The sequence below is a fragment of the Talpa europaea genome (genome assembly GCF_964194135.1).
Source record: "Talpa europaea genome assembly, chromosome: 12".
Lineage (NCBI taxonomy): Eukaryota > Metazoa > Chordata > Mammalia > Eulipotyphla > Talpidae > Talpa > Talpa europaea.
Genome location: NC_140079.1, coordinates 91,528,678 through 91,553,277, shown reverse-complemented (window position 1 = coordinate 91,553,277; position 24,600 = coordinate 91,528,678). Strand labels below are relative to the sequence as shown.

The following is a 24,600-nucleotide window of genomic DNA, read 5'->3' as shown; positions in this document are numbered from 1 at the left end:
ATAGCAATAGTTATAATTTCTAAAGTAATTCTGCACCTTCAGCCTTTTGTGTTAGGTGCACAGTATTCAAGACATCTCTGTGAAGGTACAATTTCCGGAAATAGATGCTACTTGTATTAGGCAATGTTTACTACAGTAGCAAACATCCCAAACATTTCAGGACCTTATAAGCAGACAGATATTTTTCTCCCCAACTGTGTGGGGCTCAGCTCAACCACACATGTTATTCTGGAGCCCCGGATGAAGATGGAACTCGCATTGGGGCTAAAGTATTCTCAAGTTAGAAGGCAAAAATGCAAGCATTCATCAACCATCCTGTCACATCCATTCACATCTCACTTGAACCAAAGCAGAGCCCATAAGAGGTGGATTCTCCCTAGAATGCCCTGGGGAAGTTACATAAAAATGAAGGAGGATGTAAAATCCTACTATGGGGAGGGATAAAATTGTTGGAAACAATTCAGTCTGCCATGCCACACTATTTGGAGCACAAAAGCATTTATTACATGGAGTTGGGTGTTCACAAAGCTGTCTGCAGAGCTGGTGAGATAGACCTAGACTGGTTGCTGTCATTTTGGAGAATGGCACACCAGAAGGAAATTGAATTGGCTGTTGCATGAAAATTCACTCGCAGCCACAACAAATTATGTTCTGGAAGAACCCTCCAAGGTTGGGATGCATCTCCTTCAGCAGCTGGTGATAAGGAGAACAGCCTATATAGAAAAGTCTCACTCCAGTCTCCTCTTTCCTTCACAGGACTAACCATGCATTGGCTGCGGAAACTCCAGAGGATTTGCACTCTGTGGGGGCCACAGATGTTCAGCTGCTCATTGCATATCCATGCCAGGCAACTGGCACCCTTGCCATGGGGCTCCCAAGAAGTCCCTGACAAGTTTAACTTTGTTAGTGATGTGATGGATCACTGGGCTGGCATGGAGAAGGTAAGGGGTGGAGAAGAGATTCAGAGCTGGACACTTGGTTGAACTCATCAACTTATCCATTCATGCAATACATGTTTGTGGGGCACTTATTTTGTGTCAGGCTCCATGATCGCCTATGAACAAAATGTCCATTTTCTATGGAGGCAGCATGGGTTGGGAACAAGAGGCATGGACCTGGCAGATAGAAGGACCCAGGAGACAGATGGGGGCAGTGTATGGCAATCTGGTCACAGCAAATTGCCATAATATGGGTTTAAAAACTGACTTAATGTTTGCCTACAAATACTGCGCATGCTCTGTTGTGATCCTCCCAGAAAAACAAGGACTAGTGGGCGAGCATCATGGAGGAGGTGAGGTTGGATTTAGCAAGAAAAATCAACATTAATCAAAGACTTGAGTTTGTCATCATCTCAGAAGGTTACATGGCCTTATCATGAGGGGTGTGCAGGTAGGATGGTCCTAGGAGGTGAAAGTCACAAAGGCTCAAATGGGAGCTATGAGACAGAGTGATGCAGAAATTGTTTGCTTTTCCATCCCGGAAATCTAAAATTCTACCCCTTTTACTATTGATCTGGCTATTGCTATTCCCTCAAGTTCTGTGCATCTTTGTGAAAGAGGGCAAGATTCATCCTGACTGGGGTAGGGGACAGGTGGATCTGCTAACATGGGTTTAAAGAAAGATGCCCAAAGGGACTCGTGGCTATGAGTCCCAACATCTTGACACAACCATAGTGCAGAGATTATGACTGCTGGGCCTCTAGGCTGATGAATCCCAGGGTGAAGATTATCTTAAAAAAAAATTGGTTCAACATTTTAAAATTGAAATTGTTCATGTAAAAATTTGAGTTTCTGACCTGTGGTTAAAATTTATATCTCCTGGGAATAAGGAGGAATGCCTGTCTACTATGACTGATAATCCTGAATCTATAAAAATGATTTAATCAATCTACTACATAATAGAACTTAAAAAACTTCACCATTGACAAACAACACTCAAGAAAAATCAAAAAGCAAATTACAACAGGAGGAAAGTATTCCTCCCCATATGACCCATATGACAGCCAAGGAGCTATAGTATCTATAACACAAAAAGACCTCATAGAAATCAAAAATAAAAGATGTGGTCAAATATAAAATTGACAAAGCATATCAATAGACAATCCCCAGAAAGGTGTACTCATATGGCCCTTAAATATAAGGAATATCTCAGCTTCACCCATGGTAAGTATAATGTAAATTAAACTTTGCTGAAATAACAGTTTTTACCTACGAGTTTAGTTAAATCCACGTTTGAAAATATACTCTGTTGATAAGGCTAGGAAGAAACGTTAATGTTTATGTGAAAGTCTAAAGTAGTCTAATTCCTCTGGAGGGGAATTTTGAACTAACACAATTATCTGTAAGTGTTCTCTTTGACTTTGTGCCATTGCTCTCAAACTGTGATATGAGAGCCCCTGAGATTCTTTCAGGGAACCAGTGAAATCAAAACTATTCCAAAACAAAATCGGCAAGGTAGAACCTTGGGGCACCACTGATGGGAAGTAACAGCTTCCATGGAAAACAATATGTCATTTGCTCAGAAAATTAAATGTAGAATCAAAAGCAGGGTCTTGAAGAGATATTTGTACAGCTGTGTCCACATCAGGATTATTCACAATAAGTAAATGATGGGAACAATCCAATGTGGACTGACAGGTGAATGAATAAACCACTTGTTTATAATGGAATCACATCAATATAATGGGATATTATTCAGCCTTAAAAAATGAAATTCTGATATGTGCTGCAACAAGGATGAACCTGGAAGTCGTTCTGTTAAGTGAAATAAGCCAGACACAAAGGGCGAGATATTGTGTGATTCCATTTATAGCATGAAGTGCCTGGAATACTCAAATTCAAAGAGACAGAAAGTAGAAGGGTGTTTATCAGAACTTGGGGGCTGATTTTGTTTTGGAATAGTCTTGATTTCACATGCTCCCTGAAAGAATGTCAGGGGTTCTCATGTCATAGTTTGAGAGCAATGCTGCAAAGTCAGAGAAAACACTTCCTGGTAATGGTGTTAGAGAGTTCATAATTCCTCTCCATAGGAATCAATTTTTGATGATGATGGGTAGTGATGATAGTTGCTCAACAATGGGAATATAATTAAAAGGTACCATTTTAAGTATGTAATTCAGTGGTATTATGTTATGGATATTTCACTACAATACAAAAGGAAAACAAAAGCAAATAAATACATAGATATCTCAAAAAAGAGTGAAATAAACAAATTCAGATAACAGTTGCTCTTTTCCTTCATTCTCTCACCTGTACGCCAGTGTTCTCCAGAGGTTCTATGATGGGGATACCGCATCAAAGTGAGTGCAGGGCCAAATAAACCCATTTCTCTTCTACTACAGATGATATTAAAGAGATCTGCAAAAATATAAAATGATGCCTCTCTTTTTTAAAGCATACTTAACCTCTTTATTAAAATATACTTTTCATGGAGATATATATATATATGCTGGGTTTAAGTTGCTTTTTAAAGTATACATTTAAACACTTGTCAATTGTAATCTCTTACATTGTAAGTAATGATAAAACCCATATAAATAAAAATTCCTTAGGATTTTTAGTAGTTTAAAAGAATGTATCAGGGTGTCTATGTGTATACCATCCTGAACATGCCCCATCTCTGGAGACTGTACCAGGGTCAAGAGTGATTTGGCAGTCCCAACATGGGAAATTCATTTTATGTACTTATGTACCAACCTGCCTGATCAGTAGACTTTTTCCTTCTTCAGGCTGGCAGGCGACCACCAGGCCCAGCCCTATGGTGGGTGAATGACAATGGAGATGAGGTGATGTGGAACTTCAGCCAACTGAGTGAACTCAGCCAACAGGTGGCTAATGTCCTCTCAGGGGTGTGTGGCCTGCAGCGTGGGGACCGCGTGGCAGTGGTGCTGCCCCGAGTGCCTGAGTGGTGGCTGGTGACCTTGGGCTGCATGCGAGCAGGTTGGTAACTGACCACCGAGCTGGTCACTGTCTCTCTTGTTAAGGAAACCGATGGCAGTGAAAGGCAACCACCCCTCCTAAAAGCTGCCTCTCTACATAGCCTGCTGTCATTCCTTGTAAAGAGACACCACCCTTCTTTCATTTATTTAAACAAACTATGTGTGAAGTCGTAGGCTAGAGGTTACTAACACAGAGTGAGCAAACACAGTTTATGTATTTGTGGGACTTACAGATCTCTGGAGGAAAACAGCTATCAAATCCTTTATTGCACACATAATTTCTTTAATCTCATTTTTGATAAGTGGTATAAGGATTTTACAAGAGCCCATTTTTTTTTTAAAGTTGGCAAACTATGACCTGTAGGCCAGATCAGGCCCCCAACCTATTTTTGTAAATAAAGTTTTATTGAAACATGGTGCTGTAAACATATCTGTGCCTGCTTCCACACTACAATGGCAGACTTGAGGAGCTGGGACAGAGAACATCTGGTCCACAAAGTTTAAATAGTTTCTCTTTGGCCATTTGCACAAAATTTTTGCTAACTTCTGCTATAAAAGGAGGCCTGAAACAACTGATACATGGGGGTCATGGAAGCCTGGAAAGAAGTGATATTTGGGATAGAGCTGAAGGATGAGTTGAATGTGGCTCCAAGCAGAGGGAATGATGCACAGGGAAGGGAAGCGTGGGAATGATGAGAAAGCCTGAAGGATGCCTGTGTGCTAAGGTCCTTGTACCTTCAATGAGATGAAGGAAAACAGGAATGGGAGTGGGAAATCCAGCGATGAGACAAGGGTTGATTGTGCTTGCAATTTAGATGGGATGGAAATAAGAGATGGATTTAAGATATAATTGGGAAGAAATAGAACAGAGTTTTTGGATGACTGATATATGGCAGAGGAAGCCCAGGGAGATGGAAAAATCACAAACACATGGGCTACGGGGTGCTGCTGTCTTGTACTAAAGTGAGAAACATAGGTAGAAATAGGGGTGGTCTGACAAGTTCAGCTGGTAACTGTTGACTTTGGGGTATACCCATGAGATATTCAAAAAGGATGAGACATTCCAGTTGTGAGATAAATCAGTCCAGGTGAGGTAACATACAGCCTGGTGATTATAGTTGATGAAGCATATAGTATACTTGAAAGCTGCTAAGAGAGTAGGTCTTAAAAATACTCAGCACATGAAAAAAATTGTTTAATTATGTGTGGTGTTGGATGTTAACTAAACTTCCATGCTCATTATTTTACAAGATGTACACACGTCAAATCATTACATTGTACACCTAAAATGAATATTACATTACAGGCCAATTATATCTCAACTTTTAAAAAGTATGGAATAAAAACAGAAGGGATGAGAAGTAAGAAGTAAGTAAGGGCATGCTATCTGAGATGGCATCAGAAATGTGAGAAGCATCAACCTTTAGATTGGAAAGATGAGAAGTGAAGAGGTGGAGAAAACCCCAAGAAACCCTAACATCCTTCACAATCTACCCTTCCTGCTTCCTTTACACACAGCAGATATTCTCCTCAAAAAGCCCACATCCACCCTACTCTCTGGGAATAGGGGTGGAGGGGCTGAGAGTGTGGGGAAGGGTAAGGAAGAAGATGTAAATGTGGTCAAGAAGTAGGAGTAATTGGAGGAAGCTGAGCACAACTGTTGGAACTTGGAACTCCCTGGAATGAGAGGAAGGTGGCATACTGAGAGATTGTGGTCTGAGGGGAAGGAGACCTCAGCAAGGGAGATGCTTCTACAACTCAGCATCATAACAGAGAGACACTGAGTTGACTAGCTGCTCTGCAGTGTGGATCCTGAAGTGTTGAAAGAGAGGAAGGTGAACCAAGGTAGAAGTTAGTTTACAGGCGGAACATGTGAAGTCAGCTTAAGAATCAAACAAAAATCACTAACATCTCAAGATTAAGAAGAATATCATAGAAAAACTAAGAGTACTCTTGCCTAAGAAAATGCATTTCTGCAGTATCCCAGGTTTGGGAGAAATAGTCAGGACCTAGAGCTCCACCGTGCTACAGCACCACGGACAGTTCCAGCTGCTTTTCCTTATAATATTTGAATTGCTCTGAGAGTCTTGGGATCTAGGGAGCTCCTGAAGCACACTATGTGTGGGGGATCTTGTGTTGACTTTAGACAGTTGATGGTGTGATGTTAGGTGACTCGGTTTCTATCAATAGTTTCAATAGGCCCCTTCCAGTTCTGAGAACCCATGCAAAATCTCTGTCAAATCTCTCTGATCCATTATTGATACTCCCATTGGTTATCCCTACCCCAACTTCCACTGTTCCCACCGCCTGTTTGCTTTAGGCTTCTCTAGGGAAGAATACAACCCTCCCTTCCAGTCTCTCTAAGTAATTTGGCTTCTCCAGGTCTCGTCTTCATGCCCGGGACTGTCCAGATGAAAGCTAAAGACATTCTCTACAGGCTCCAGCAGTCTAAGGCCAAGGCTATCGTGACTGGGGATGAAATGACCCAAGCAGTGGACACAGTGGCACCTGACTGCCCTTCTCTAAAAATAAAACTACTAGTATCTGAGAAAAGGCAGGATGGGTGGCTGGACTTCAAGACACTGCTCCGGTGAGCATCTGTATGTCCTAGCCTGGGGCCTCACCAAAGGTGGAAACTATAGCAAGCATGTATGTGCCAGTGTTTTGGAAATTCAAATATAACAGAGCAGAGTGTGAGTCTGTCAGGATGATTCAGGGAAGAAAAAAAAACCTAATATAAGAGTTTATTATCAAATCATTGCAAGGAATACATGGGGCTTGATCTGCAGGAACACTCTGAGGAGCACATAGAGTGCATCTCAGATTTACCCACTAAAGGAGAGACAATCATTGACACATCAGCCCCCGTTCCCTGCTGATGGAGGATTGACCTGGGGGAGACTGTCTACCCCATTCTTCTGGGCTGTACACACATGCATTCAGAGCAGGCTCAGGATCCCAGGCCATGGCAACAGAGAAGCCTTGGGACACACCCAAACTCCCTGGGTGCCACACTAGATGCAACATACTGTCAACACCAAGTGTGTTAAGACTCACCCAGAGCTATTAACTGCAATCATGGCTGGAAGAAAAGGTGATGCCAAGAATGTATCAGGCAAAATCCAAGAGAAGACTGGTATACTTAGTTTCTAAGCTCTACTTACCACTTTATGTATCCCTACACCAGATTCCTCAAAGATAGAGGATTCTGTCGCCTTCTTCTTCTAGCAGGAAAGGCTAGAAGAACCAGTTGCCCTGTCACATGTCTGAAATCCTCTTACTAGAAACATATACCTTTGGAACCCCTAAGGGTTTTTTTTTTAAGATTTTTTAAAAATTTATTTATTATTTATACAAGCACTGGGTACAGTCAGAAGCATGGGAGGGTGAGAGAATTCACCAGAGCCAGAGCAGGGAACAGAACAGGCAGACTGGCCAAATACACTGCTGAGGGGAGCAGCAGACGGCAGGAGAGGTCTGCGCGCCATGTGGGACCCTCGCCGGCGGCTGGGGATAGAACCGGCACTGCAGAGGCTGTGGGCAGCTTCACAGCCCAGCACTCAACCACTGTGCCACCAGGGGAGGCCCAGGGTTTTCTTTTTTACTTAATGTCATGGTGTTTAAGATAATTGTCAGAGATGTAGACAACTTCAATCAGCTTTGAGAGGCAACAAATCAGGACCCTGGAAGAGCTGTCTGAGAGCGGTGCAGATGCATCAAGGAAATAAAGAGGTTGTACTGGGAAAACTCATAATAATTTAGCCCTTTTTGGTATTACACTAGGGTTCCCAGCAATTGTTAACATAACATTTATTGAGTCCTTTCTTATTCCTTTCATATTACAGTCCATTTACTCAATAACTATGAGACAGATATTTTTGATCCCATTTTGCAGAATTGAGACTCTGAGAAGTTAAATAAATCATCCAAAGTTACAGAGATACTAAAATGCCAAACCTGGTGGTTTTCAAACCCAAGCCTGAATGGCTCAGAAACTATGGTCTTAGGCAGTCATGAGTCTCCCTTCTGGAGTGGGTTGGCTGATTTGCCCTTGCCTGCATGGGGGAGGGTGGTGGAGGGGGAGATCTGAGAAGGTGACAGTCTATGTCTCTATCAGAGGAGCATCTACCACTCACCACTGCGTGGAGACTGGTAGCCAAGAAGCAGCTGCCATCTACTTCACCAGCGGGACTACCGGCCTTCCCAAAATGGCAGAACATTCCCACTCAAGCTTGGGCCTCAAGGCTAAGATGGATGCCGGGTAAGAGAGCCCTTTCTCTTCCCAAAAAGCTATATTACCAGATCTTGACGTGTTTCTTTGCTTAAATCTAGCTCTCCTGGGTTGTGATACCAACTGGTGCTTCTGAGAAAGACAGTTGGGAAGGAGAAAGAGGGTATGGCCTGGCGTGCTGGCTATCCAGTCATCTTAAATGAGACATTTCAGTTTCAGATAACAGGGTATCTCATAACCTCGTCAATACTTTGAGCCATGTGTCTATTAGACTGAATGACTCGTACAGGTTTATATGCATTATCCCCCAAACTCATCTCTATCTTGTCCTTTGGCATACTAGTAATGTGCTTTGATGTTGCCCAATTCCAAAATGGCATTTTTTGTCAGCAGAAAATTACTTCTCAAATTCATTGAAGCAGAAACTGGATTAATTAGATAAACTGAGAGCTCAGGATTTCTGGATTGCAGATTTCATAATTCAGAATTTTCTTTAAATCAGCTCCATCTGTGGAATCAACCTATTATGCCAACGTTGTCATATAATGACACCAAGAGATCTCTGGGTCTTTTTCAGAAGATCCTGTTTGCCAGGTTAATTTCATTATTAGAAATGGAAAAATACTTCAATGCCAAAAATATCTCAAAAACTGAAATGGCCCTGAAAACCAAATTATTTAATTGAAAATATTTAATAAAAGAGCTATGATAAAATGCTCTTTTATTCTGGATAAATCTTTTTTATTCTAAAAGATAGGAAGATAAATCATTTAAATGTAACTAAAATATTGAATACCCCCAAAAAAAATTTGGCCCTCATAGGCTATGACCTAATTTCCTTACATAGATAAAAGTATTAATCATCTTGAGAAAAAGGCATATATTATAATGGCTTCCATCTACAAAAAAAAGTCTTCATCTCGAACCCAAATCATTTTTTGCTTTAAGAGGAGCCTAATCACCCCCCCTTTTTTTATTTTGGCTTAAAAAGGGAGAAAGAGAACTCTATCAACACCCTCACTGTGTTTAGGCAATTCTTGATACTTCAAGAAGACAAAAGACCTCCTCAGCCAAACTTGAACTTGACAAGGTCAATTATTAGAATGGTCTTTGAAATGTCTTTTGCTAGTAGACATTTCCTGGGTGGTTACCAGGAGTCAAAAACTGTACTAAGTTCTATTAAGAGCATGAGACTCAATTATCTGTTATGTCATGGAAATTTGGGTCACATCATCTGAATACTTGACCCCTCCTGTATGACTATAAAAACTCCAGGATGTGTATGTAGAACTTTCCATCCCCCTGCCTGCTTACCTTTGCACACACTTCTACAAAGACACACAAAGATTTACTGTGTACAGACATACACACTCATGCCCCACCTGGTTCCATCCTTGTGTCTCTTCTTTGTTCTCAGCATATGGACAGACCTGAAAACTTCTGACATAGTGTGGACCATCTCAGACACAGGTTGGATAATTAACATCTTGGTCTCATTTCTGGAATCTTGGACATCAGGAGCATGCACGTTCATTCATCTCTTGCCAAAGTTTGACCCACTGGTTATCATAAAAGTAAGAGAAGATCTGGTTTGCCCCAGATAGTCAGAATGAGCCTGGGTTTGGCACATTCTAATTAATTGCAATTTCTTTCAATTCATTTGCTATTTGCTAACCCTTGTCACATGAATGGACAGTGTTCAGTAAAAAAAGATGTTTCCTACTATGGAAGCCATAGTCCAGGGAAAGAGACAGACCCATATATGGAATTAAAAGATATATTCAGGAGATAGGCATGATGGATCATTTGTACATTCAGCATGCTTAATGGACTTTCGCCCTGATGTCAAGTATCAGATGATGGTGAACCTGGAGAGCTGGGATTAGCAATGATGTTGTGTGTGTGTGTGTGTATACGTATGTGTATGAGCAGGTGTGTGCACTTGTCTGCACCCACAAGGAATGCCATCATCTTAAGTGCACAGCTTGAAAATAGTTTACTTTTTAGCCACTCTATTACAGTTCAGAATGCTGTAACAAAATACCATAGACTAGGTGACTGAAGAAGTAGCCATTCATTTCTCACACTTCTGAAGATTGGGAAGTTGACATCAAGGCTCCAGCATAGTGTTGTTCTGGTAAGAACTCTTTCCTCGAGTAAAAGGGCTGCCTTTTTGCGGTATCAGTGGATGTGGACAGAGCTCTGTGTCTCTTCCTCTTCTTGTAAAGGAATGTATCCTCAGGCAACAAAGCATTGAGGATATTCTCTCCAAGCAATTCTGTGTTTTAAACAGATTCTCAATTTGCCACCTTCCAAAATTTGAAGTGGCTTTTTTTAAGTGTCACAAATGAAAAATAAATACCAATAACATGAAAACAGATGCAAAATTATTACGCACATTAGGGAAATATAGAATGGTGGGGTGTGTGTGGTGTATGTGTGTGTGTAGAGGGGGGAGATTAAGGAGAATAAGGAGATTAAGGAGAATAAAGAGAATAAGATTAAGGAGAATTAAGGAGAATAAGCTAATTGCATGCTGAACTTCCTGTAAGGCAAGGCAATAAGGAAAATGAGATGATTTTCATAGTTTATACCAGTTCATCAAGACCATTCAGAGTATGTAATTGCATGATGCTCTGATGTTAATCATTTTTTCTAGATGTTTTTGTAATAAATTCTGTACAAAGCAAAGCATGGGATGGTACAAGTAAGAAATGTTGGTTCTGCTACTTGCTGATTGTCTTACCTTGGGCAGCTTACTTGATCCTGAGTCACAGTATTCTCATCTGTAAAATGGGGGTGATAATACAAACTCCATGAGGTTACTGCGAGAGTGAAATGAAATACTATAGGGACTGACAAGTCTTCAGCATTAGCTGTTTTTTAGTAGCACTACATCTGAATTATGCATAGGATCTTGTAATTTTCAAATTACTTTTGCACCTGAATTCTGTCCCAAGATATTTTTTTTAGAAAATAGAGCTGTAGTGAATGTTATGAAGCTGTTCCCAGGAAGTTAAGTGACTTATCTAAGACCACACAGCAGCTGTAGAGACTGGTCTTCCTTTGGTGACTAAGAATTTATGTAAATCTAGAGGGCTGTTTATCGGAATAATTTGTTAAACAGGTAGGAACATTTAGCCAGGATTTGACAAAAATGCTCCAAATTAGTCCTGGATTTTTCTCTGTGGTGAGTGATCGACATTTCCCTGTCATTTTTGGTGTGAGGAGGCATAAGGATTGTGGAGCTCACTTGGCCTGAAATAGACACAGCGAGAATAGCTAGGATTTAAATCCAGACCTCCCCAGCACTATAGCCCATACTGGTCACTACTGTGCACACCAGTGAGTCAGCAGCTGACTTGATGTCAATGTCTCTGCTATCTCTCCCTCCAGGTGCTGTCCAGCTACCCAATCAACAATCTGGTGGGTGCCCCCATCGTTTACAGGATGTTGCTACAGCAGAACCTTTCCAGGTGATAGGGCTTTGGGCAATGGTAAAGAGCCACTGGGTATGTTAACCTATCCTCTTGCATCCCCCACATACCCACAGGCTCCACTCTCTGATCCTCTGAGCATGGGTTACCACCATGAAGTCAAAAACATCATCAAAGCACCCAGAATCCAGCTCCAGGCTTAAGCAGAGTCTGAGTCCAGGAGGCTACGAGGGACACTTATCTCTCTTCTCTCCTTCAGTTATAAGTTCCCACATCTACAGAACTGCTTCACTGGAGGAGAGGCCCTGCTTCCAGAAACTCTGGAGAGCTGGAAATCCCAGACAGGACTGGACATTCGAGAATTCTATGGCCAGACAGAAACGGTACCTGCTGGTAGGAGATCCATGGGCTGGAGGACATCGTGGACTCCTCAAATCTCTGATAATAAAAACATGAGGCACCTTTTTATCAGTCATTTATAGTAAATATTTATTGAGCATCTGCTATGGGAAAGGCACTGGGTATTGAAAATTCAGCACAGAATAAAGCAGGCAAAGTTGCTGCTTTTATGGAGATTATAGTCTAGTGGGAATGGAGAGAAGAGATGTAAACTAATGAATATCTACATTGGCAGATGGTGAAAAGTAAAGTGGGTGAAACGGACTGAGGTGGGTGAGTGGCTAGTATTTCAGATACAGTAGTCAGGAAAGACCTCTGCAATGGGGTGGCATTTTAGCAGAGACCTGAGTTTATCAAACATGCCAGGCACTGTATTAAGCTGCTCAGTTAGAGTGAATCACGGGGAGCAGAACCCACTAAGCCCCCTGACCTCGCCTGTTGAGATCTCTTCTTGGAACTCTTGGGATCCCATGAGCACAATGTGGATTCACATTGCTCTGTTGCACGATCCACTTATCAAAACAATTGAGGGATTACTTTTCCTTCCTCAACTCCTTTTCCCAGTACCTCTTTTTTTTTTGTAAATCTCAGGACTCCTTACTTCCTCCTCCCCACTTTAATTTTTTTTAAAGATTTATTTATTTATGCATACAAGAACTGGGGTACAGGCTGGAGGTGCGGGATGGGGGTGAGAGGATTCACCAGAAACAGAGTAGGAAACAGAACAGGCAGATCAACTGAAATACACTGCTGAGGGGAGCAGTGGGTGAGTCAGGAGAGGTCTGCCGCGCCAAGTGGGCAGCTCCCTGGCAGGCCAGGTATCGAACTCGTGCTACAGTGGCTGCGGACAGCCTCCCAGTGCTGGGCTTAAACCCTTGCACCACCAGGAGGCCCTCCTCCCTACTCTTTTTTTTTTTAATTAATTTTTTTATTTTTTACATCATTGTTCATTTTTAAACAATATTTGCCCTCAGGTGTAGTCCCCATAGAGTTTCCTTCACCAGTGCACCCATGCACCAGCCCCTCAGTCCCCTGTGCGCCTCCCTCCCTCCCTCTGATCCCTCTCCCACCTCCCCTGCAGGATGTCTCTGGTTTATAATTGTCTGTTTTTGCTTTGTTGTGTTTTGCACTGTTGTTATTTTTGACTCTTTATGCTACATCCTTCTATGGTTAGCAGGACTCCTCTGGCAGAACACTTGCAGAGGGCTGGGAGCAGTGCTGTAGTGTGTAACTTGGCCAGCGTGGCTGAAGACAGTAGGGTTGTGGCACAGGCATCCAGCCAGTCAGAGAAGGCCATGTTTAGGGAATAGTCACCTAGACTCTAGCATGTTCAGGAAGATTCATTTCAGGATGCAATCACAGAGGGTCCTGTTGGAGTAGGGCATTCAATCTCACACTGTTTAGTTTCTCTAAGGAGATTATAAGGTGGTTGCTAGCTCCCCTTCCCTGGGGAGTGGTCGGTCAGATTGCCTTCCAAATGATTTAGTGAAACCCCCAGAATGGGGAGTCTCAGTAAAGGGGAGCAAGGCAGGAAAAGGGGAGGGAAGCCACTGATCATGAGCAACTCCAGGATGTCAGGACATGCTCTGCTGGATCTTTGTTTTCTGTGACTGAATGAACCCCCTAAGGTTTGCCCCTCTCTCTACTGCTTTCCACAGGGGCTCACTTGCAGAGTTTCCAAGACAATGAAGATCAAACCTGGCTCCCTGGGAACAGCAATTCCCCTTTATGATGTGCAGGTTTGTTAGGGGCACTTAAAAGGGAGGAAAACGAGACAAAACACTAATATTTCTGGCAATGATTTATTGCATTGTTCATTAAGGAAACGTGACAAGGAGTAAGAATATTAGGGTAATATTTGGGAAGGAGGGGAGAGTCAAGGGGGAAGAAAGAAAGAAAAAGAAGGCAGAAGGAGGAAAAAGAGGAAAGAAGGAGAGAAAAGAAGAGTAGAAAATTATTTATAGTCTTATTATCCAGAGAAAGCTGTTTTGAATAGGCAGCAAATTAACTAGTTACATAAATATACATATTTTAAAAATAAAAGTAAGGGTAAATCTTGGCATATCATTTTGTGACTTACTTTTATCATTGAACAATCTTGGGTGACCATCTTTCCCGGTCAATTAATACCCATTTGTGGCTTTATTTATTTATATATTTATTTATATATTTATTTATTTATTTATTTATACAAGCACTGGGTACAGTCAGAAGTGCGGGAGGGTGAGAGAATTCACCAGAGCCAGAGCAGGGAGCAGAACAGGCAGATTGATGAAATACACTGCTGAGGGGAGCAGCAGGCGGCAGGAGAGGTCTGCGCTCCATGTGGGACCCTCGCCCAGCGGACAGGATGGAACCAGCACTGCAGAGACTGCAGGCAGCTTCACAGCCCAGCACTCAACCACTGCGCCACTGGGGAGGCCCTGTGGCACTATTTTTAATGATTATGTAGTAGTAGATAGTATGACTCCACCACTCTGTACCTTTTGTTGGTCAATAGATGATTTCCAAAATTTTCACTAGTAAAAACAACACTATAATGTGTATGTTATAGCTAAGATTTTGTTCCTTTCCCTTATTGTTCCTTTGGGTTATTTTTTTCTTATTTATATAATTACATATTTTATATACTTATATAATTATTACTATATTCTCTTTGGGTTACATATTATCCTCTGGGTTAAATCTTAAGAAAAAGAATTTGTAATATGTAGTTATGGTTATGTGTATAGTTATATAGACCTAAAGTGTAACAAATTATATTCTGTTCCATGTTGTAATTGCCTGCTCTCTCACCCCTGATTCTGATAATCATTTATGAAGAGGTTTGGTTTTTGTGGTTTTTTGGTGACTTATTTAATCTTCATTATAATCTTGAGGGGGGAAAAAAACCCTGCTATTATCTCTATTTTAGAAATAAAGTCACTGAGATGTAAAATTTAAGTTGCTCAAAGAACTTAAGGTAGCAGCATCGTAATTTGAGTTTTGATTTGTCCGCTATCCGAATACTTGGGCCTCAAAGATTATGAGAGACTATATTCCTGAGCACTTAAAGCCAGAAGAATTTTCCCAAGGTCATCTGATCTAGTCTTAATAAAGGGCTTCATCTAAACTATCCAGGCAGATGGGTTAGAGATTTGCGTTTAAAACTCTTGGCTCCATAAGACAAGAGAAAGACATCCAAGGAATCCAAATAGGAAAAGAAGAAGTCAAACTATCACTATTTGCAGACGATATGATATTATACATAGAGAACCCCAAAAACTCCACAGAAAAGCTAATTCAACTCATCAATCAGTTCAGTAAAGTGGCAGGATACAAAATCAACACGCAAAAGTCAGTAGCCTTCCTATACACAAACAATAAATCTGAAGAAGAAGAAATCAAAAAGACCATCCCTTTTGTTATTGAAACAAAAAAAATCAAATATTTGGGAATAAATCTAACAAAAGAGGTAAAGGACCTATACAAAGAAAACTATAAAACACTGTTAAAAGAAATAGAAGAAGACACAAAGAAATGGAGAGACATCCCCTGCTCATGGATTGGAAGAATAAACATTATTAAAATGGCCATCCTACCAAAAGCAATATACCGATTCAATGCTATTCCAATCAAAATTTCAATGTCATTCTTCAAAGAAATAGAACAATTATTGATGAAATTCATATGGAATCACAAAAAACCCCGAATAGCCAAAGCTCTCCTGAAAAAAAAAGAAGGGAATGGAGGCATCAGACTCCCAGACTTCAAACTATACTACAAAGCCATAATCATCAAAACTGCATGGTATTGGAACAAGAACAGACATACAGACCAATGGAATCGAATAGAAAATCCAGAAATAAACCCACAGATTTATGGTCAACTAATCTTTGACAAAGGAGCAAAGACTATGCATTGGAGCAAAGAAAGTTTGTTCAATAAATGGTGCTGGGAAAACTGGGTCGCTACATGCAAAAGAATGAAGCTTGACCACCACCTCACACCATACACAAAAATCAACTCAAAATGGATTAAAGAACTAGACATAAGACCTGAAACCATAAAATATATAGAAGGAAATATAGGCAAAACACTACGTGATTTGCACATCAAAGACATCTTTACAGACACATCACCCAAAGCAGTGATAGTGAAGGCAAAGATAAACAGCTGGGACTACATCAAATTAAAGAGCTTTTGCACAGCAAAAGAGACAATAACAAAAACAAAGAGAAACCCCACCAACTGGGAGAACATTTTTGCACCCAACACTAATGATAAAGGACTGATCACAAAAATCTGCAAAGAGCTGATGAGACTCAACAACAACAAAGAAAATAATCCAGTCAAAAAATGGGCAGAAGAGTTTAAAAGAAACTTCTCTGAAGAGGAAATGCAAATGGCCAACAGGCATATGAAAAAATGTTCAACATCACTTGTCATCAGGGAAATGCAAATCAAAACTACCATGAGATACCATCTTACACCAGTGAGAATGGCACATATTAAAAAAACTAGCAACAACAAATGTTGGCGAGGGTGTGGAGAAAAAGGAACTCTTCTGCACTGTTGGTGGGAGTGCAAACTGGTCCAACCACTGTGGAAAGCTGTGTGGAGATTTCTGGACCTACTAAACATAGAGCTTCCATATGACCCAGCAATTCCACTCCTAGGTATTTACCCAAAGGACACAGAAACATCAATTCCAAAGAACACCTGCACCCCTATGTTTATAGCAGCACTGTTTACAATAGCTAAGCTTTGGAAACAACCCAAATGCCCAAAAATAGATGACTGGATCAAGAAGATGTGGTACATATATACCATGGAATATTACTCAGCATTCAAAAAAGATAAACACATGCAATTTGCTGCAACATGGATGGCGCTGGAAGGGATCATGCTCAGCGAAATAAGCCAAAAAGAAAAAGAAAAATACCGGATGGTCTCACTCATAGCAGGAATCTAGAAAACTTAAATAAGGGACCAGGAAAATGAATAACTATAAGAAAGTGAAAATCAAAATCAACAAAAAACTATGAACCAGAGACACTTTTAGGGGGGCGGGGGCGGGAGGGGAGGGATTGGGGTCAGAATGGGGGGCTGCAATTGTATGGGGAATATAACAATAAAATTTATAAAAAAAAAAATAAATAAAAATAAAATTTGGAACATGGGAAAAAAAAAAAAATAAAACTCTTGGCTCCTCTTGGTTTCTAGTTCTTGCTTTTAGTTACCACTTGAGCAAGAGGGTCTTTATTTTGGCAAGCTCAGCTTTTCCATGCTGATATTTAAGCCTTTTCTTGATATATGGACCATTACAGTCTGATTCTTCTTCCAGGTTGTAGATGATGAGGGCAATGTCCTGCCCCCTGGCACAGAAGGAAACTTGGGCATCAGGGTCAAACCCATCAGGCCTATAGGCATCTTCTCTGGCTATGTGGTAAGGAATGCCTCCTCCTCCATGTCGGTCCTCCTGGTGGGAAGAGTTGGCTCTGAGTGGGATGAAGGATGAGAGATCATGGGTAGAATAAGTTGAGTAAAGGGAGGATCCAGTTCCTTTTGGGGGTGTGTTTGACTGGCTCAGGGTGGGCCCACCATATACAGTTGGTTATTCAGGTTGTAAAATGCACAACCTGTACATCTGTTCAAGGTAGCCTTGGGGCAGAGGATTTAGGCTTCTTAGACACAATGACCATGTTTCTTTGGTTACTAGGACAATCCTGAGAAGACAGCAGCTAACATTCGAGGAGATTTTTGGATCCTGGGAGATCGTGGAATCAAGGACCGAGATGGGTATTTCCACTTCATGGGACGGGCAGATGATATCATTAACTCTAGTGGGTGAGTTGGTTTCTGGGCTGGGGAGGGTGATCAGGACCTTTATTCTAGTTGGTTCTAGGTTTTGGTCTGGCCTAGAGGTGGAGGATTCAGTCTTCTCTGAAGGACGGTTCTTCTACAGGTACCGGATTGGGCCCTCCGAGGTGGAGAATGCACTGATGGAGCACCCCGCTGTGGCTGAGACAGCTGTGATCAGCAGCCCAGACCCCATCCGAGGAGAGGTGATGGGGAGCAGCAGCCTGGGTGTGCAGATTTGTTAGAAAATAGTATAACATGGTGGCTAAAAAGCATGGATTCTGGGGTTGGACATCTTGGTTCCAAATCTTGGCCCCAGGGCTTACTAGCTGTGCGATCTTGGGCAAGGTATGTAATCTCTTGGCGCTTCCATTTCCCATCTGGAAGATGTGAGATTTTGTGATTGTTCAATGTGTTAATGTTTGTAAAGCTTGGAATAAGGCCTGGCTCATAGCAAAACCATATAAAGTCTATTATTTTAGGACTGCAGGGATTCCCTCCTGCTGGTTGGCATTTGAATCAGAATCTGATCCCCAAACAGAAGAGGGGCTTAAGGCAAAGTATAGGGCTCCTGAGCTATGAGGTTTACAATGAGAACAAGGGGGAGAAGAAATAGAAACAGGCCCATATGGAGTCTAACAAAGATTGGTGTATGGTGGAGAGGCTGAGGGGTACAGAGGTGTAGGTTAGTGTCCAAGTGCATTTCTGCAGGGTGCATGTTGAGCAATTTCATACCTCCTGCAGGCATAGGGAAATATCAGCTGTGGAAGTCATAGGAACTGGGATCTAATGGAAATCCTCTAATGAAAAAAACCTACATGCCAAACATTGAGCTAAACTATGCTATATATGATTTCATATGCCAAATATTTCCTATTAAGGAAATAAAATGTCATACTATTAAGTATGACAATTGGATTTCCATTTTATAGATGTGTAAACTGTAGTTTGGAGAGGTTATCCAAATCATTTAGGTTTACAGTCTCTAGTCTTTACTTTTTTCTCTTTTAACTAGTTTCTCCCCATCACTCTCTGTTGGACCCACAGCATGAGCTTCTAGCTTGGTTTCAATCTATAATCCTACCTATCCACACAATTAGACACTTGAGAGAGAGATAGAAGGTCGACCACACTTATCTTTAGTTTCACCCTTTCCCTTACCCCGGGTATCTGGAGGTACAGCTGAGGGGGATTAGCAGGGACAGTCTTAACACTGGTTTTGCATTATCCGAGAGATGATGATACACTCCTATTCCTTCTCTCTTGATCCTCATCTTGGCTGCAGGTGGTGAAGGCATTTGTGGTTCTGACTCCACAATATCTGTCACACAACCAGGACCAGCTCATTAAGGAGCTGCAAGATCATGTGAAGTCAGTGACAGCCCCATACAAATACCCAAGGAAGGTAAGAGCTCTGGGAGCCCATGTTCCCTAAACATGGGGAAGGGCAGATGGGTCTCCTTTTGTAATTCTCTTCCTCATTCTGAGGAGGTGGCCTCTAATTCCAAAGTTCTGCCTAACTGTGACCGTGAAAGTACAATGAGACAAATCATTAACTATCTAGATGCCTTTAAATTGGCCTCAGTCTTTAGCTCACACTAAATTGAGATGCGCTCATGGGAACAAGTTCTAGTCAATACCCAGACGATGTCCCCACTTTCTACACTGAGCTCTTCTTACATTATTCCAGATTCTCTCAGTTACAAGTGATAGAAATCCACTGAATAAAATTGAAATTTATTGCTCACACAATTGAACAGTCCAGGGGTGGGCAAAGTCTTGGTCATAAGGGATGGTAGGTTATACTGTCTCTGCTACAACTCTTTGGCCCTGCCCTTGTAGTGTCAAAGAAATGCAGCCAGAGAAATATAAAAAACAAATGTGTGTGGCTGTGTTTCAATAAAATTTTATTACAAAATCAGGAGGTGGGCTGGGTTTGGCTCATAGGCCATAACTTGCTGTATTCAATCCCATTGTCCCAGAGCACTTTCTGGAACTTATTATAGCTCAGTGGCTGCCCTGAGTTTTTTATGGGGTTTACCAGAGTTAGTCTTCACTGAACTGAGCCCTCCAATGGTGAGCTTCTCCTCACCATACAGCAGTTCTCTGAAATATCCAGCCCCACTGGGGTCACAGTCAGTCCACTCTGCCCTGATTTTTCCCAACAGATGGAGTTTGTCTTGGACCTGCCCAAAACTATCACAGGTAAAATCCATCGGTCCGAGCTTCGAAACAGGGAGTGGAAGAGGTCTGGATGAGCCTGCACCCAGCGAGACCTGCAGCGGGCCTTCCTCCAGATCCTGATCTTCTTCCATTTCCCTTTGGGTGATCTGCCTCCCACTGAGGATACGTGATTCTTTATGACAAGATATATGTCTGATTTGTTTTTTCTTTCCTGGTCATTAGCCCACAATCTTTTCATGGCAGATGTTGAAAGAAGAAAGGGAGGAAGGAAATGAGAGTGAGGAAAGGAAAGGGAATAGGAAAAACAGGAGAGGAAGTTAAGAGAAAGTTGAAAGCAAAAAGAACTGGAAAAGGAGAAACTGAGAAAGGAAAAAGGAAGGAGGGAGTCCACTTCTTTTCTTTATAAATAAAGTTTTATTGGAACAGAAACATGCACATTCATTTATATGGTCTCTGGCTGCTTTCATCCCTCCTTCTACCTAAGGAGGGAAGGAAAAGAGAAGACTTGGAGGGAGGGAGAGAAAAAGACAGGAGGAGGAGGAAGAAAGGAAGGGAGGGTGAAGAAGGAAAGAAAGGAACAAAGAAAGAGCTGGATAAAAGTCGCTAAAGAAATTCATAAAGGAAAATGTTGGAAGGCCGGTGGGATGGGAAAGAGGGAGGGAAGGACCTTATAATTACTCTCATAGATAGGCAGATTAACAGACAGTGACAGCGTCAGAAAGAAAACTGGGTCTTAGGAAGAAAATGACCGGCATGGCATTCCATCTCAGCCCTGGACCTCCCTCCAGAGAAGCTTGTGTATGGGGTTGGGATGTTAGAGTCATCACCAAACGAACCTAAACCCTAAGGGGGCATCATGACAAGAGGAGGGGATCTCCATTTACTGAGTATTTGCCATGTTCCAGGCACTGTACTAGGCATTTCATAAATGCTATCTCATTTAATCTCTGTTTGGCACCTACAGACCTGACAGCTTTGCTGTGAGAATAGTATAAGTGCCTCAAAAAGGTGTCTCTTCCCCCATAGCTCATGTTTTTGGTGGAATCTACTCTTCCTAGAATCAAGTAATAAAATCATTTTTAAATCAAGGCTTGTCTTTAAGGAAAACACAGATGGGGAGAGTGGTGTTGAAGAATAAACCACAGACTTAGTTCCTGGGGTGCCTGCGAACAGTCAGGGATTCAGGAGCTGGAGGGAGGTGAGGGCTTTGAGGGCTTCAGTAATGGAGGGTGAATCTTCAAGAAGGTTCTGGTGGGCTCTAGAAGGGAGTGAAGAATCTCTAAGTATCTATGACTTCTTCTTAAGAATGCTTAGTATGTTCAACCAAGCACTGAACTTATGTTCAACATCACTTGTAATCAGGGAAACACAAATCAAAACTACAATGAGATACCATATTATACCAGTGAGAATGGCACATATTAAAAAAACTAGCAACAACAAATGTTGGTGAGGTTGTGGAGAAAAAGGAACTCTCCTGCACTGCTGGTGGGAGTGCAAACTGGTCCAACCACTATGGAGAGCTGTGTGGAGATTTCTTTGCCTACTAAAGATAGAGCTTCCATATGATCCAGAAATTCCACTCCTAGGTATTTACCCAAAGGACACAGAAACATCAATGCCAAAGAGCACCTGCACCCCTATGTTTATAGCAGCACCATTTACAATAGCTAAGCTTTGGAAACAACCCAAATGCCCAAAAATAGATGACTGGATCAAGAAGATGTGATACATATACACCATGGAATATGACTCAGCAATCAAAAAAGATAAACTCATGCAATTTGCAGCAACATGGATGGAGCTGGAAGGGATCATGCTCAGCAAAATAAGCCAGAAAGAAAATGAAGGAATTTAAAAAACCTAAATAAGGGACCAGGAAAAAGACTAATTGCAATAAAGTAAAAATCAAGATCAACAAGCAACCAGAGACACACAGAGTGTGTGTGTCCCCCCTCCAGAGTGGGGGGCAGGGGAAGGAGAAGAGGGATTAGGGTCAGAAAAAGGGGGTGGGAATTTGTATGGGGAATATAACCAAATTGAAAATGCATACATTTTGCAAAAATGAAAAATGATGTAAGTATTATATAAAATAAAATAATTTATAAAAAAATAAGCTATTTTAACCTTAAAAAAAGAATGCTTAGCAATAATAACAAGGATAATAATAATATCAAGCACCTGCCAAGTGTCACAAATGATGCCAAGCAAACAGGTACATTAATGTTCACCATCACCCATTGATTCAGGTACTATTATTTTTCTCATTTTACACAGGAGGAAATAAGACTTGGAGAGATTAGATGATAGTCCCCAAAGTCACACAGGTGGTAAATGATGCATCAATTTCAAGCACACACCTACTGCCTACAATGCCTATGACCTCCTGCAATTTGCTTGCCTTCATTTGGTCCTTGACAAAGTACTCTCACAGTCGTCTTTGAAACTACCCATAGAGTGTGGACATTGTGATGTATTCCTTCTGAAATCCACTAAAATACACCAGTGCTTTTACATGTGACCTAACAGAGACATGAAATCAAATAACAAATGCTAATCAAATAACAAAACTTTGTTTTTCTCAGTCTGGTACTATCAATGTTTAAGTGGATATCATCTCATTACAGTTTTCAAGAATTACAAATCAAGCAGATTGTCTATTCTGGCACATTCACTGCTCTCTTGATCCTGTAGTGAGAATTCTTTGGGCCATAACTCCTTACTCAGTGGCCAGCCCAAGATCTCCTTACTTTCTCCAAGCTCAGAAATGACTGATAGTGGAAACTCATACTGCCAAGGGAAATCAATGACTTTACCCAAAGTACAGAATCTGCCCCTCCTGCCTCCACTCCAGCCTCTTCTCCACGTGGCTTGTGTAAAGCAATCACAATATTCAGCCAGTACCTTTCCCAGACATTTGTTTGCTGTGACTAAAATGAAATCTCCAGCTCTTTCTTTTTCAGGATACCTCATTCTTCCTATTTTTGCTTAACAATGAAACCCCAGCAACCCCCAGAACCCAAAATTAATGATTGTTTAGTCCCTATGGCCCAAAATGGGCTGTGGAACATCATCACCATTCTGACACATTATTGTTGTTGTTGTTATAGGCTTAATCTAGATTCCCAGACTAACTAAGGGGTGTGTGTGTGTGTGTGTGTGTGTGTGTGTGTGTATCTTGATGGCAAGATTGTTCCAGGCTTATACTCATATCTGTAACTAGAAGGAAGAATGTAATTTGGAGAAGGGAAGTTGCCTCACTTTCATCAATATTATTTCAACCTCAGGTTCCAGTTGTGGAATGACAAAGGGCTGGCCATTATATCATGACATGAGAGTTTGGACTTCATCTGGGAAGTAATGAACTCAGTCAATTATATATTTCTAAACAGTTAAACTTATACCTGAATAGTGAATGTATTAAAGAATAATTTGAGAAATGCTTTGAAGAATTCCTTCTTCTTGGAACTGGGTGACTAGTGACTAAGTAAGGTCGGTGGGTCGAGGAGGCACTGAAGGATAACATGACATTTTCTGTTAGGAAGGTGGCTAGAATACTGAGGTGGGAACATTGAATTCAGTTGTGGTCATGCTAACGTAGGTGATCTCTGGAACACTGGGGGGCTGATGACGGATGCATAAATGTACTCCCGACTTATACATGAGGAGGTATGACCAGGAATGCCCCGGGGGCCAAGGACCAATGTATGACAAGGGACTGCAGAAGTTGATCAGTGGAAAGCCTTGTTGATAAGATTAGAACCATGGCTGGGGATCTAGAACTTGATCTCAATTACAATACTGAGTCATCAAGCAGTGAGAAGTGCCTGGAAGGCAGACTCACATCCCTGACACTATAGACGACAGAGAACATTTTCTAGTTCCATCCCTCCCTTTTCTTTTTGTCCTCCTTCCTCTCACAACTGATGCTGTGTGATTATTCTATCAGTAAAAAGGCCAGGATCTTGCCTTCAGCAGCATCCTGCATCCCATTGCTTGCTCCACGATTCCTGTTTGTCAGGGCAGTGTTGTCAACACAACATTCTCTAAAGTCACTGCTTCTTCTGCTTGAGTAACAAGTTTTTTTGTACTTTGATCCTTTGGGTGTTTAATCTTTGATTTGCTGTGGCTAGTCAACTGGTCCTACCTACTTACTCTTCTCAAAATAAAGACCTTTTCTGAGTTGACATTCATTAAGACTAAATTGACTAGAAAGGGTATCCTGGCTTTCAGAAGCCAGGTTTACCCCTTAGCTTTGTAAGGGTTGTTCTAGGTATCTCTAGCAATCTCTGTGGTGACTTTGAGTGAGATATTTTTCTTCCAGGTTCAATGGAGATTGGGAGGGGAAAGGTGCTGGGGAAAAGTTGGGACAGAACAATGGAGATCTCCCATCATCCAACCATACCCCCAAAATGGTTCTAGTGGAAAACTAACAGTACAAACTCATGAGACAATGGCTTATGTCATGCAACCTCACTATCAACCCAACATCTGCATGCCTGGCTAGGTGATTTGCAGACTTTACATCATGCCGTCCTGTATCTTATTACTATTAATATGTCAGACATTTG

The 24,600-nt window shown here is 41.5% G+C and overlaps 1 protein-coding gene across 1 annotated transcript; it reads left to right on the top strand.

The window, feature by feature from the left end:
- Positions 1 to 698: 698 nt before the first annotated feature.
- On the top strand, positions 699 to 20,103 carry LOC311181375 (acyl-coenzyme A synthetase ACSM2B, mitochondrial-like; the record flags this gene model as incomplete). The annotated part of the gene is made up of 13 exons (XM_084249803.1): positions 699 to 941; positions 3,728 to 3,938; positions 6,320 to 6,527; positions 8,055 to 8,198; positions 9,586 to 9,742; positions 11,565 to 11,644; positions 11,865 to 11,988; positions 13,663 to 13,743; positions 17,331 to 17,432; positions 17,706 to 17,833; positions 17,952 to 18,051; positions 19,131 to 19,250; positions 20,014 to 20,103. Exons 1-13 carry the CDS (start codon positions 765 to 767, stop codon positions 20,101 to 20,103), a joined length of 1,722 nt encoding a protein of 573 aa, XP_084105929.1. The 5' UTR covers positions 699 to 764.
- Between the last annotated feature and the right edge of the window lie 4,497 nt (positions 20,104 to 24,600).